The 15,882-nt window shown below is 39.1% G+C and overlaps 1 protein-coding gene across 3 annotated transcripts in view; it reads right to left on the minus strand.

Annotated features, from left to right (window-relative positions):
- LOC136864532 (lysophospholipase D GDPD1) overlaps window positions 1-12,724 on the minus strand; it is a 316,094-nt gene extending 303,370 nt beyond the window's left edge. For 2 of the 3 annotated variants that reach the window (XM_068226315.1, XM_068226314.1), the window contains exons 1-2: window positions 12,509-12,603; window positions 12,164-12,206 (exon numbers count right to left, since the gene is read on the minus strand). Coding sequence is in view for 1 of the 3 variants with exons in the window: in XM_068226316.1 (XP_068082417.1) it covers window positions 12,164-12,206; window positions 12,509-12,650 (185 nt within the window). In the remaining 2 variants the exon portion in view is untranslated. Of the gene's footprint in view, window positions 1-12,163; window positions 12,207-12,508 lie in introns of all 3 variants that reach the window. The other variant, XM_068226316.1, reaches the window with a different exon arrangement.
- Between the last annotated feature and the right edge of the window lie 3,158 nt (window positions 12,725-15,882).

Genomic DNA, 15,882 nt, shown 5'->3' on the forward strand with positions numbered 1-15,882 from the left:
GTCTTCTACTCCTATTGTTGAAATATGACGAGCCTTTTTACCTACAGCAGCGATGGCGAACCTATGCCACGCGTGTCACTAGGTGACACGCGAACAAGATTTCAGTGGCACACCACCTGCATATTAACAATTGTATGTACGTCTTGTACTATAGATTATACATATCTCGTGCATCGTATAGTCATAGGGTTTCAGGTTTAAGAAATAAATACCAAAAATGTAAATTCTAGTTCCATTTTTATCGCTCTCAGCTTATTCGGGACAGGGGTGGCCTGCCACTCCATCTCCCAATGAGACATAACCGAATGTCTCTGCTGAGAGCGAATGTCACTAGCTGGAACCGTGTAAGGCAACAAGGGCAATGTAACAGCCTCCTTGGCAGCCTTATCTGCTAACTTGTTTCGCTCTATTCCCACGTGGCTTAGCCTCATAAACGTAATTCTGGTGCCCGCATCCAAACACCCGGCCAGCAGGTCCTGGATCCGCTGCACCAGAGGGTGTCGAGGGAAATGTGTATTTATAGATTGTAGCCCACTCAAGTTGTCTGTACACAGCAGAAATTGCCGGCGCTCATCAGTGTGTACTGCAGAGCTTCACAGATGGCATAGAGCTCTGTTGTGTACACACTACAAACTTTTGGTAGAGGAAAAAGAAACCTGATATTATTGACAACGAACGCACAGCCTACTCCCGCTTCCACCCTCGAACCATCTGTAAAAACAACGACCGAATCAGGTTACCGGCCAACAACGGACAGGAAAAGTCTCCAATAACATCCCGTTTTCATCCAACTAATTTCTGAAATATAAATTTCACCACAAAGGCTTCTATTTGCACCAAGTGAAGTTTTCAAAACACACTTCCCATTCATTGAGCACCTCCTTGGGAGACACTATCAGTTCTCCTGAAATACCCAACACACACCTCATTTCTCTTTTATTTCCATTTCTAATGTTACAATAATCTGCAAGATTTTCCTAGGAAACTACACTAATATTCCTCTCCTATGCATAATGCTCCTGATCTGGAGCTATTTTTTATATACAGTACTTCCATTTATTGTCCTGAACCTCCTTACCTTTGATGTTTAGGAACAGTTTACTGATTATGACAATACAGTTGCTGAATTTCCTTACCTTGAAGTTTTTCCAGCCTTATCTATCAATACAGTTCTCACTTCCTATACTTAAAATCTAGCAACATTCAGTATGCTGCAAATCATTAAATGGTCAAAATACCAAACCAAACTAAATCCCTAGATTCCTGATGAGCCATGGCCTACCATGCAGCCACTGCTCCAACCGAGGGTCAGCACATTACGAGGTGACACGTGGTCAGTGTGGTGAAGCATCTTAGCCATTATTCTTGGTTTTCTCTAGACCATGGCTACTATCTCACCATCAGACAGTCTCAATTGTTCTCACATACCCTGAGTAGACTCAAACCAGCCCTCGCACCCAGGTAAAGAATCCCTGACCTAGCCAGGAATCGAACTTGGGACCACCTGGTAAGAAGCAGGCACCACTTATAGTGAGATTAAAAAAAATATTCTTGTCATATTTTTCTGAATATAAGGTCTACTATCAATGAGATCCTCACCAATCCAAGTACTGCACAGCTGTCTGGAGCACACTGCACCCTGTTATGAACTGCAAGGCCCATCTGAATGATGCTAAACTCATCAATGTTCATATGACTCACATATTAAATTTGCTACTCCTACAGTGAGAGGGAGCAAGCGAGTGAGCAAGCAAGCAATGATATCACTTAACTACCACTCCCTCTCTACATTAACAGGACGAGTAAGAGTCACTATTTTTCAAAATGCTTACTCATTGACTTATGTTACAACTAGAGCAAGGAATTGTAGGGGCAGGGTCAAAAAGATGCAATAATTTGGTTTTAAAAGGTACAAATTTAAAATGTAAATATTCATTACAAACTGTACCAAAACTAATAATATTACATATTAGGACACAAATTTACTAACCCCAACCCCATGGCACTACAGCCCTGAAGGGACTTGGCCTACGAAGCGACCGCTGCCTGATAACTCCTCAATTCTAATCACGTAGGCTGAGTAGACCTCGAACCAGCCCTCAGATCCAGGTAAAAATCCCTGACCTGGCCAGGAACCGAACCAAGAGCCTCCAGGTAAGACGCAGGCATGCTACCCCCACATAACGCCTAAAAACTGTCCCAAAACACAATGTTGTTGAAGGCCAGAAACATTTCTTTGTTAATCAACAAAGCTGCACCTCCGCTCAGGAAAGGAACATTCCACCTCAGCAGACATAAGTGGTGCATATTTAGTTTGTAGTCTGTAATGTAGATCCGTATTTGCTGTAAAATCCTCAACATCAGTGTTTATGGCTAAGGTATGCTCCAGGTTCTGCTTTCCAGTTCCTCCAGTGCATCCTTCATATCCATCAAAACAGACCATTGTGTGTCTTTCTGAGGACACTGCTCCTTCAGTTTTGTAATGGCAGTTGTCAGGAGAGAGTGACCACGTGGTAAAAGTTCATCTTGCAATTCCTGTTTAGGTGCTAGTTCTTCGTCCTTTGTCACAGCTGAGGAATCATTCGGTTAAATGTCTAAGAAATCACATGTAGCCTTAAGATGGTTAAAGGTAAATGCTGCAGCCTTCAACCCAGTACTCCATCTAGTGAGAACTGAGGAAGGTGGTAGAGGAAGTCCTGGAATTTCAACAGAAATATTGTATCCTAGCAGGAGCATTTTCCAGAATTTTCTTAATGGAAGATACAAATTAATTTGCATATGAATGTATATGCTGGGGTGAGTAGTTCAGATGGTAGAGCACTGACCTGAATCCAACTTGGCAGGTTCAATCCTGGCTCAGTCTGTGGTATTTCAAGGCGCTCAGATACGTCAGCCTCAAGATAGTAAATTTATTGGCACGTAAAAGAACTCCTGCGGGACAAAGTTCTTACACCTCAGCGACTTCAAAACAAAAATGTAGTTAGGAGATTAAACCAATTACATTATTATTATTGCCTCAAAAACTCCATGCAATGTATGTGAAATGCATGTCACATTTTATATTAGAGTAGGCTACGGGTTGGTAATTAGCCAACATGTAAGACCCTTGGTCCGAATGCACTAGCCACACTCATTCACTTTCAATTACTTCAGGCTGCAATAGAACCCATGCACTGTTGAAAGTTTTCATCATACTGGCATTATCTGTTTTGTTCAGAAGGTAAGTAAAAAATATGGGATTTAACTTTCTGTCCTTTTTGCGGTGTTACTAAAATGTTCAAAATTATCTATTCTGCCTATCAGTTTTTTAGGAAAACACCGGATTATCGGCTAGTACTGCCTGATCTGTTTTCATTTTTCTTCATACAGAGGCTGAAGATATGATTTTCATAAAGTGCTCTCATCTGGAACAGACTTCCCGGTTTATTTCTGGAAATATGATTTCATAATAGGGTTGTTAGGCTTTGAAAGTTGAACACCACACGCCCCAAATGTCTTTACAGTATTAGTAATAAATTCACTCTTGTTTCTTGAATCTGAAGGGGTCAGTGCCTCATCAATAAACTAATGTCACAGTCCACCTTCACTAAATTATATTTTCTTATTCTTCACCTATATGCAGGTTGACATGATTACTTTGGTGTTTCTCATCAACTGTTACTTGCAATATCACATACATTCCACCTCAGAACAGACCTATCACTTTGAATATCATCTGCACTAAAATGTTTAACATTATCACGCATTTTCCCAGCGTTCATTTTCTGTTTCGACATACTGAATGCTGGCAACAAAGGAGAATGACAAAGACACTACACACTAGCCAAAGTGTACTCTGGACTGAAAAATTACAACAGTTTAAATTCGTTCCTCACTCCAGCAGTCAACGATCCTGATTGACAAGATTGCCGACTGGTCAATTTGACTTCACCTTCCTCGGTTTCTTCCTGTGGTAAGATGAAGCGCAAATTGATTTGCTGACCTTTTGTCTAATGGGAGTTCACTTAGCATAAACGAATTCAAAAGCTTTCGCCTAACATGACTGCGCTGAAGCAAAGGTAATATGATACAACTCTAAACACCGTAAATTCTAACAAAAGACATGCAGAAAATGGGAGACTTTTCCATTTATAAAAAAGGCAATGGGAGAAAAGTTTATTAAGCCACAGGCATTCGGTCTCCTTTGTTTAATTTGTATGGAATTAAAATGCAGCAAAGGAGCAAAAGCATCAGTTGGGGAGTGTGCTAAAAGCTGCTGACACTGAGGAAAGGTGCAACCAAAACACAGTTAAGATTGTTTATTTCATGTTTTCCATGTAAGATAAGACAATTTGAATATTTTAATGACAAAAAATTATTACGGTGAAGCACCTAAAATTCCTAGCTTTAGTTATAACAAAATATCTTAAACTGTCAGTTTTTACCCACCATGATTATGCTAGTTTAACAACAACAACAACAATAATAATAATAATAATAATAATAATAATAATAATAATAATAATAATAATAATGTTGCTCTGGGGCATGACAGCTGATTGGCATGATTACAGATTCTCACCAACGTTGCCACAGTTTGAAACCTGCCCAATGCATTTATTTATCTATCTATTCAGGATAAATAAAATTAGAAAATACCTGGGGAAAGAAATAAACATTTAGCAATAAATTATACTTGAAAACTCGTTTAATTAAAAACAGAATGACATACATCATTTTTGAAAGACCATCAGATTCTAAAAAAACCAATTAATCATTACCATATTTCATTTTTAAATTTATTATATTTTTCATGAATCGATGAATATTATGAACTAGTGTACAATATTTGTTAAATTCTTTGTACACCTTACTAATAAAATCAGTGGCAAATATACTGAGCATGCAAAGCATGCACTGCATGTTTTACGATAACCTAGGTATAATATACATTTTACGTCATAATTGTTCCCATAATTTTATAATTATATCCAGTGTGTTCAGGTTAGGCTGCAAGCAAGTATGCATAAGTCAGTTTGACTGGAAGTATGCAGCTGACCACGGAAGTAGCTCTGACAGCCCAGGGGCACCTTCCTAGTTATGACTCTCAGAAACCATCTATGATAAAAGTGATGAGAGGGGGTAGGGAAACACGCATTTTATTTTACTCTTAAAAGCTCCAACCCTGTCTGCATGCAGTGGACAGACTCACAAGCCAACATTATTCTTCATTTGAGAACCAATACTTATTCCTCTCTTATCACAATCTTACAGTACAGTCTTCAGTGTGTTCTTGTTGGTTGCTATGTGAAAAATTCAGTAGTTTTATGTAGCATTGAGACAAGTCCAACTGGTGGCCATGATTGTTAAGAATGTATGGTCTGACACCACGGTTAGCCAGTTCGAGTCCCACTGGTCGAAAAAATGTTCACCATCAGAATGTCGACCGGCAGGATAGGAGAGAAGGTGGTATACAATTTCTAATCACTAGATTTCATTCCAAAAACCTGGATTTAATCCGGTTGTAAAAAAACCACGCTACAAAGATTCATCTCACTTCATACCCGACCCGGTAAAGAAACTGGACAAGGGTTCAACATACATGTAGCATTGTGATAATAGATTACTGCAACAAAATGTGTAAGTGTGACATTGTCAATTAAATGGAAACCTTGAGGAAAATCAAATTATACTTATTCTTGGGATAGACCAGTGCCTAAATTAGCACATCTGATATGCAGAAATAAGAAGGGTTCAAATGTCATTTCAATACAGAGCAGTATGAAGAACATGTGCGGTTAACTGTGTATGATAATAATAATAATATAATGTTATTTGTTTTACGTCCCACTAACTACTATTTTAAAGTCTTCGGAGACGCCGAGGTGCTGGAATTTATTCCCGCAGGAGTTCTTTTACGTGCCAGTAAATCTACCGACACGGGGCTGTCGTATTTGAGCACCTTCAAATACCACCGGACTGAGCCAGGATCGAACCTGCCAAGTTGGGGTTAGAAGGCCAGCGCCTTAACCGTCTGAGCCACTCAGCCCGGCAACTGTGTATGAAAAACTATCATCTTCCACTCTGAAGTGTATCAAAACCTATGCACTAAACCATTTGAAACCATTTGCCTGACCTTTGTGTTATATACATTGAGAATGATATGTTAAAAGCCATGAGGAGAAACCTGCCTTCAGTCTTCTATAGTGCAATAGAACTGTGCATGCCTTCGATTTACCTCACGCTTCGTCCCAGTTAATAATTGTTGAAATGTTTGAATTTACCTTTTGATGGCCGGAATATGCATTTACTGGCGACTTTCTGCTATGTCATGCTCCACTGGCATCAGCTTTCCCGGAACTGCACTTTTCGATTTTTATGGCACTAGTAGTATCATTTTCATACTTGAAATAGTGTTAGAAATGATTTAAGGGGTGTTTAATGAGCATTAGTGAATTAATAAGTTATACCATTCAATGGAGTTTGAATTGTTGTTCTTTACAGATATGTAATTTCATTTAGTCGAGCAAACAGAGGGGAATTTTTAGGTGTGTCTGATCATTGAGGTTATTCATGTTGGATTTTTTTGTGATGTGTATATCTATTGCCTCCTTTATATTTAATGATTTTCTACTTTTTGGATGTGTATTATTTTAAAATCTATGTTGATGTCTGAAGTGGTGGGCATTGTCATGTGTGTGTTAACATAAGGCCAAGTGTCTTGTGTCTAACTGAGTTTTTGTGTTCATTGTATCTGGTGTGGAACATTTTGATACACAGAGCAATAACCATATCAATGAACAGAACAGTTTTAACAAAATCACAATGTTCTATCGATGAACAATATGGCCTCTAAGTCTGTAGCTCAGATAAGTGTTTAGTAGTCCTTTCCACACAGTGATCTTGAGCAGTTTTGCCAGTTTACTCCGGCGATCTTTTGAATGTTCTTATCCCAACGATCTGATGGCCTTTCTCTTGGTCTCTGTCTCGAGGGCTCCATTCAAGAACAACTTTGATACATCTGCCCTGCCCACTGCCATTTCAAGGTGGACACACTGTTGATGATCTCACTAACCTTTTGTAAACTGCTTTTATATCATCAGCCATCTTTCTCTCATTTCTTGAAAATCCAAGCAAAGACCTTTCCATGCCTCCTTAGGCTATTCTTATTTTCAGTTTGATAAATTAATTCACAGTCCAGGTCTCACAGCCATAGGTCATTACAGGGAGAATATACTAGTCATGAACTTGTTAATACAGATTTACTGACCGAGCTCGATAGCTGCAGTCGCTTAAGTGTGGCCAGTATCCAGTAATCGGGAGATAGTGGGTTTGAGCCCCACTGTCGGCAGCCCTGAAGATGGTTTTCCGTGGTTTCCCATTTTCACACCAGGCAAATGCTGGGGCTGTACCTTAATTAAGGCCACAGCCACTTCCTTCCAATTCCTAGGCCTTTCCTATCCCATCGTCGCTGTAAGACCTATCGATGTCGGTGCGACGTAAAGCAAATAGCAAAACAGATTTACTGGTATGTTGGACTTGGAAGATGGTGGAATCTCTCCCAAGTGCCTCCCATCCTAATTTAATTCTTCTGAAGATTTCGAGTCTTACATCTCCTGTCATATCAACCAACTGACCAAGGTAAATGTATTCACTGATATTTTCAAGAATTTTAACATCCTATGATCATGTTTCCTGTAGTAATCCATTTATTCTGCATGATTTTCTTCTTGGACAGGTTCATTTTTAAGCCTACTTGTTGACAGATTAGGACAAGAACACTTACTTTTTGATCTGAGTTTTCATCATTAGCCAGAAACACAATGTCATCTACAAACCTCAAATGGTTTTGCCTTTTTCCTTTAATTCTGATTCCTCAAGCCTTCCATTGAATTTTTAATGATGTTATTTGCTTTACGTCCCACTAACTACTTTTACGGTTTTCGGAGACGCCGAGGTGCCAGAATTTAGTCCTGCAGGAGTTCTTTAACATGCCAGTAAATCTACCGACACGAGGCTGGCGTATTTGAGCACCTTAAATACCACCACACTGAGCCAGGATCAAACCTTCCACTTTGGAGTCAGAAGGCCAGTGCCTCAACCATCTGAGCCACTCAGCCCAGCCATTGAATTTTTGATGATGCCATTTCTAAAACTGAACAGAAAAGCTTTGGTAAGATGGGATCACTTCATTTTAAACCTTGCTCAATGGGAAAATAATTTACTGTTTCACCAACACTAACAAAGGCTGAAGAGTTTCGTATATTCCCCTAAGTAAGTTGATGTAAGCTGATTCTGCTCCATGTACAGCTAATGCCTGTAGGAAGGATAGAATCAAATGCCTCTTTGAAGTCAACAAATGCTAAACAGAGGGGCATATGGTATTCATTCGTTCAACAAATTGCTTCTCGAAGAGCAAGTGTATGGTCAATGGTGCTAAAACTGCTGCAAAATCATGCCTGTTCAATAGGTTGAGCCGAGATGAGCAGATTCTATTCGTCAGGACCCTGGTAAAGACTTTGTACAGGAGTAGCTAATAGGCTGATAGGATGGTAATTCTATTATCATCGATCCTTGCTCTTTACGTAACAGAATGATTTTGTTTTGTTTCAAGATTTAGGATCGATGCTCGTTATAGAAAGAAAGTGAAGATTTTAGCAAACTAGTTTATAGTTACTTCACCCCCAATTTCAGAATACCAACTGATAGCGCATCGTTTCCAGCGGCTGCACCCTTAATTTGTACCAAGTACTTTTAGATCTCTCTCTCTCTCCATCCCTTCAGTCGAGTACAGCTCTCAGTCATACTATGCAGCGTTCACCCTAGAACATTTTTAATGCCATTTTTACAGACCATCCAGCTAACTTAACCTAGAGAAGTGCTAGTTACATAATATTAATACATATTTGAGTCACTGGGTGCTTCAAATTAAAATGAAAAGTACTGTAAAACTGTTTGTTTATAGGATAAATCTTCATTACTGACAGCATAATTGCATCAATTACATGGGAGTTTAAATGTTTGGCTTGACTATCACGTAGTATTGTAAGCGAACAGTGTCTGGGTTAGCATGGAATCGCCCGTGAGCATTCAATTCAGCACGACATCACAAACCTGTATGGCACTCCACAGCAACCGAGTGGTTAAGCCACAATGTTACGCGATTATGAACAAGCAGTTGAACCCTAGAAGTTCAAAATACTTACATCCCTTCCGTAATAACAATAAAATTGTTCAATTTTGCAGTTAATGTTTACATGTCTGATATTACTGTTAATGCCCTGAGGGGAATAAACTGAAATTTTATATTAATTTTTTACATAGTATTCCCCACCCGACTACTCATTCCTATCACCCAGTTGATGAAAATTTCTGGGGAGAACACTGCTATAGATCATGTGTCTCCATTTGGCTTTATTCTGGGCAGCTTCTTTAGAGCAAATTTTATTCATTAGGGGCTGCCAACTGGACAGTGGGTTCGAACCATGATGTCAGCAGCCCTGAAGATGATTTTCTGTAGTTCCCCATTCTTACACCAGAGAAACACTGGAGCTGTACCTTAATTAATGCCACGGTTGATTCCTTCTCAGTCGTAGTTCTGTCCAAACCCATCAACACCGTAAGACCTACCTGTTACTGCAAAGTAACACAAATAGTAAAAATCAATTTTATAATAATGAGCACAGCAGATCAAATACACAAAGCAATTTGAAAATTTAGTTCTATTAATTACTCGAGCTATTTTTAAATTTGATTTTTTTTTTTTTTTTTTTACATTCCAAACCTCTATTCAAATTACAAATAATAGTTGCAATGAATGCCTTTGCTGGCGAGACCTAGTGTTTACAGTGCACTATGTCTTCTGATATAGGCTGGAGCAATTTTGTTACTTTCATTGACCTGTCTCAGTCTTATCCTTGGCTTTGAAAATATGAAAGTGACCGAGATATGAGCGATGCTAATAATGCCATTCCTTATACAGCAAGTCCCTGCTATGAATGGTGTGAAAATGTTGCTCATAGGGTTGGTTGATGCATGAATTTCAGTGGGCTTGGCAGACTGATATGTAATAGCAACTTCTGGCTCAGTAAGAAAAGCAACGGGAAACTACCTCACTCCTCATTTCCCTAGTACGCCTCTTCAGTGATGCCTAGGCCATCTATGACAGCTGATGGCAGAGCTGCTGTGGATCCAACCAGCCTTAGGGCTGAGGACTCAACAAACAAACATACTATCTGCACACTTTTTAGCGATAGATTTGTGTACGGGTTTGAGGCGTAAGGAGGGAGCACTTCCAGTTCCGTTAGCACTGTCAACTGAATGGAAATGAAATCTGAATTGAATCTTATTCCTAGAGTGAATTCTATAGTTTGGCTTTGCTGTGTAAATAACAACAGTACTAGTACGTAAAATGTCCGCCAGATGTCGCACAGCGATTCATAGTTTGTGTTTAAAAGATTGCCAGTACGCATCTCGAAGATTGCCGAGGTCGACCGCTTCAGCACTAGGGTGTAAATCTATCGCTAGAAAGTGCGCAGATAGTACGTACATACATACATACATACATACATACACACGTCCAACTCGTTGGCTGAATCGTTAGCGTACTGATCTTCGGTTCAGAGGGTCCCGGGTTTGATTCCCGGCCAGGTCGGGGATTTTAACCTTCATTGGTTACTTCCAGTGGCCCGGGGGCTGGGTGTTTGTGCTGTCCCCAACATCCCTGCAACTCACACACCACACATAACACTATCCTCCACCACAATAACACGCAGTTACCTACACATGGCAGATGCCGCTCACCCTCATTGGAGGGTCTGCACTCGGCTAGAAATAGCCACACGAAATTATTATTACATACACACATACATACATACATACAGTTGCAGTGAATGTTATAACTGCAATGACAGTCCAAATAAAAATAATACGGAAAAATATAGGGAGAACAATTTGAAATTAGTGGCTGAAAAGTTGTTTCAGAATTGGTTAGTTCATTGGATTGAATATATGAGGAAATTTAATGGCATTTCCAGTTTCTTTCCCATGCTGAGGAGTCAAGGTTGGTAGAAAACCTGTGCAGACTGAGACAAAAACTTACTGCAATGGTGAATACAAACATTTTTGTCAACCTAACTACAAGAGTCTACTTTTACAAACAGGTCTCCTCCATATGTAAACAAACATCAGACCACCTGGACCTCTGGGGAGTAAACTGTTGCATATAAATGATTATTCAAGCAGCTGATTTGCATGCTGAATTAAAATAATTGAAATATATGAAGTTTTTTTTATTTTTACAATTTTTGTGACCTTGATTATGGTATTGCCCCAGCATTTGCCCGATACAAAAATGCGAAACTACGGAAAATCATCTTCAGGGCCGCCAACAGTGCGTTCCGAACATGAATACAAGGTCATCACATTCAAATTTATTAGGAAAAGCTCAGGCTCCTACCAACGGAACGTAAAATGGTGTTAAAATATACAGGAAGGAGAAGCAGAAAAGCCCCTGCAGCACGAATTGAATGGCAGGTATCTGAATAACTCTTAGGAACACCTTGAAAATAAACAGAGGCCTACTACATTTTACATAATTTCTCAAAGTACACTTTTAGGTAGTGTGAAGAACATATCTTATTAAGAGCTGACAAAAGATAATGTTTTACCTTCTTACATTACAGGTGGTTTTGATGAGAAAAATCTTCACTCTGATTTTGGTCCAACTTATTTCAGCAAATGTCTCCCACAAAAACTTAGGCCCTACCTTCAATCAGTTAATGCACATTCTAACCTAGGCCTACGTTACTTAATTTTTTTTTTTTTTTTTTTACAAATGATTCGGTTTATACAGTACAGCATCAACGTCATCAGTCCTGAATACATCCTATCATCATGTTTAGAAAAATCCCACATTACCATATGAAGCAACATTCACCAGTACAGGACCTTTCAAGATCCTTGTAAGCCTTGAATTCTTTTGAACAGCCTGGTATGTCATCATGAACAAAAAGACAGAAGGGGATTTATTAATTTCAATCCCACCCAAACTGCTACTACGCAATAAAAAAGGCCCATTACGATATAAATGCATTAGTTCACAAACATACAGCAGCAACGAAAACTGAAAACAAGATGATAGAAATGCTGGTTTGTACAATTGTACACTTTGCCCTGTACTTACCTTCTGAATGCAACAATCGTGTTCTCGTAATTTTCGCCTGCTCCTGCAAAATAAAGCAGAAAATTATTTCAAAAATCATTACGATCAGGTGAAATCTGATCCTCTGCTACGACAAATACGAATCAATCAGAAAAAAATAAAAATAAAACGGGACGAGCAGTAGCAGAAGGTACGCACAGGTGGGAAAAGTTAAGTATACACATAAACTTAACAAGAGGAAGGGGGTACGAATATTATTAATATTCCTACAGAAGTCATGTTTCCAGCCAAATGAAAGAAATTAATGATGGCATTTACTACAAATCGCCCCGAAAATGCAAGTAGGCCTATTCAAAATATCCTCACCTCCTCTATGACTTATATGCCGACATTTAAACTTGATACGCTTTCTGGCGTGAATTATATTAGGGAATTTAAAGAGTAATAACGACGCAATCACATATCCGCCCACCAACGTCCCAAACACAATCATCAAGGTAAATGTCATTATTTCACAACACTCAACAAAGCGCCGATCCAAACCCAACTAACAGCGCGAAAGCACTATCTGCGCACTTTTTAGCGATAGATTTACACCCTAGTGCTGAATCGGTCGACTTCAGTTATCTTCGAGATTCGTATTGGCAACCTTTGAAACACAAACCAAGAAACGCTTATGATCGCTGTGCGACATCTGGCGTACACCTTACGTACTCGTACTATTGTTGTTTACACAGCAAAGCCAAACTATAGAATTCATGCTAGGAACACGTTTCGCATCGAGAAGTGTTCTATAGTATTATATATTGTGTGTGTGACACAGTTGTTGGCGTAAGATAATAAGGGTTTAGAAAATTCATAACGATCGATCATATTATCGATTCAATTCAGATTTCATTTCCATTCCATTGGCAGTATTACCGAAACCGGCAGTGCTCCTTCCTTACTCCTCAATCCCGGTACAAAAATCTATCACTAAAAAGTGCGCGTACGAAGAATATCACAATCGGCGCATGAGCAGGATACGATGGGTCAAAGAATTATTACATATTCGTCCTCCTCATTTCTCACACATTATACCAATTAACCAATTTAATCATTGTCATGTGATAATTCTTCTTCTTGATAGTAATGGACTTTTTTACTGTCGTCCAGCCACTATACGTATAAAAAAGATCACACGCCAGATAGAGTCTAAAAATCATAGGATAAGTGCATTTTGCACATATTATAGAGGGTTGAAAAACTAATGTCGTTGAAAGCAGTCTAAGGGTTCACTGTTCACATACAACCAAAACTTGCACTGGATTCAAAGTTGGAAGCTAGAACAGAACGTCTAATGATAGGTATAAACTTGTGGAGAGAACAAAATATATTGAGCACCAGTAAATATGATCGAGCTGCGGAAATGTCATGTAAATTCTCGTATGGAACGTAATAATTTGATGTAGGTGAGAAGGGGGGAAATAAGGGAGTGTGACGCAGAAAAAAAGCACAGGGACTCAAAGGTACTAAATTTCACGCCGAAGTGGCCCGTCTTGGCGACTTTTCTACTACTCATAAACAACACCGGGCTTACAATTGGGATAGACAAACACTTAGGAAAAATGTAGTAGGGAGAAAGGAAAAAGTTAAAGCTAATAGGAGTATTAATTGAAGGAGTATGGAGGAGTTGAGGTATATACCAGAAATTTTAGTTCAGAGATGAGAGTACTAACCTAAAAACAGTAATGCGCAATGCTCTGATTTAGTTAGTGAAAGACGAATGTACCGGAATTACGTATAATAATATATGAAGCACGAGGAACGGGAGTAACAAAAGACTGTAGCTGTGAATAGTAGCGAGACAAACAGTCGCAACTAAAGTGAAGTATAACGGGAGCCAAAAGAAAACTAAGATCAAATGAAAATAAGTGAATAAATGTATATACCAGTGAAATATGTAATTAAATGACCATAAGCGTGGAATGATTATAGGATCAATTGAGCATCGTCAATAAATTGATTAAGGACTGCAATGATATCAGATGAGAGATCAATTAATAGACAAGTAAGACTTGTAGGAAAGGGAATTTTCATTAGTGTCAGGCTAGCGAGTAGCTTACGCTGGGGTGCAGAATAGACAGGACATTGAAAAAATAGATGGTTACTATCCCCTTCTAATTCACCACATACACAGTTAGGCTGATTAACTAAATGAAAACGAAACTTGTATTGCGGCGTAAGGGAATGATTGAAACGTAATCTAATAATGTTAGTGATATGTCGACGTGTGTATGTACCCCTGGCAAACCAGGGTTTTGTGGTAATTTGTGGTTGGAGTTGATAATAATACGTGCCTCTATAACGCGCAGATTGATTCCAGTCATCTTGCCAGGAGCTGTAGGCAGTGTCCTTAAGACTGGGATAGAAATCAAGAGGGGGTATAGCTACTGTGAGAGGGGGCGTTGGGAGTCGACTAGCTTCTTTAGCAGCAGTGTCCGCTAGATCATTACCAAGAATATTGGAATGTCCCGGTATCCATACGAGTGTAATATATATGCCATTTTTTTTCAAGTTGATAAAGTAGGGATTTGACAGTATATATATATAAATTTAAGGACGGAGTAACGGATGATAATGCCTGTAATACACTTTTAGCGTCGCTATAACTAGTAGCTTTTGGCAAGGAATGTTGTTGTATGTAAATTAATGCCTGTTGGATGGCAAATAGCTCTGCAGAAAAGATGGAGAAAGTAGTCGGAAGATGAAAACGTTCAATTGTGCTGGAATCTCTAATAACAAAAGCAGCACCGACTACACCGATAACAGAGGGAGATATGCGCATTTTTTGACATGGGGAAGGAGCAATCAGCGATAGCTGACGATCCTGTTAATAAATATTTATGAGAAAAAATTATTGTGGGTGTGTAGTGTAAGCTTGCAAATGGAGTAGAATACATGGGTACGGAAGGAGTCCTGAGAATCGAAGTGCAGGATCTGTTTATAATGATATATGCAGTATATATAGCTGGAACGCGTCCCGATCTAGGCGGACATTGTTGATAGTAGTCATGTAGTAGCTGTAACTTTGGAATTAAAGGGGAAGATGAGAAAGCAAGCCTTTTAATAAGATATTTCTGTGCGAGTAATAAAGGCCTTATCACAAGTGGGACTTCACTCGTTTCCACTAATAATGCATTGATTGGAGTAGTCTTAAGTGCTCCAATACAAAGGCGCAAAGCTTGAAATTGAAGGGTATTGAGTGGAATAAGCGAGGTAACTGAAGCGATGTCTATCATATGAGCTGAATAATCAAAAATGGAGCGTATAGATGCTTTGTGTAAGGAATGAGCAGTATTTGGGTTGGCGCCCCAGTTACGACGAACTACAGTTTTAAGAATTTTGATAAATCCATCAACTTTTGAACGTATCAATGTAATATGTCGTTGTCAGGTGAGTTTTTGATCAAATATTATGCCGAGGTATTTGTGATGAGTAGTAAGAGGGATACTATATCCCTCAAAAGTAAAGGGAGAGTGATCATAAGAACGTTTATGAGTAAATATCATTGCCGCACATTTTTCGATGGATAGTTGAAGGCTATTATCTTGAAACCATATATGCACGTGACTCATGACCTGCCTCATCAGCTGTCGTGCAATATCAATGTTGTCTTGCGATGTGTAAAGAACTATATCATCTGCATAAATAAGTACTCGGGCATATTGTGAAATGAGATGTTCCAATTCACTGATATA

Source organism: Anabrus simplex, chromosome 2 (genome assembly GCF_040414725.1).
Source record: "Anabrus simplex isolate iqAnaSimp1 chromosome 2, ASM4041472v1, whole genome shotgun sequence".
NCBI classification, from domain to species: Eukaryota; Metazoa; Arthropoda; class Insecta; order Orthoptera; family Tettigoniidae; genus Anabrus; species Anabrus simplex.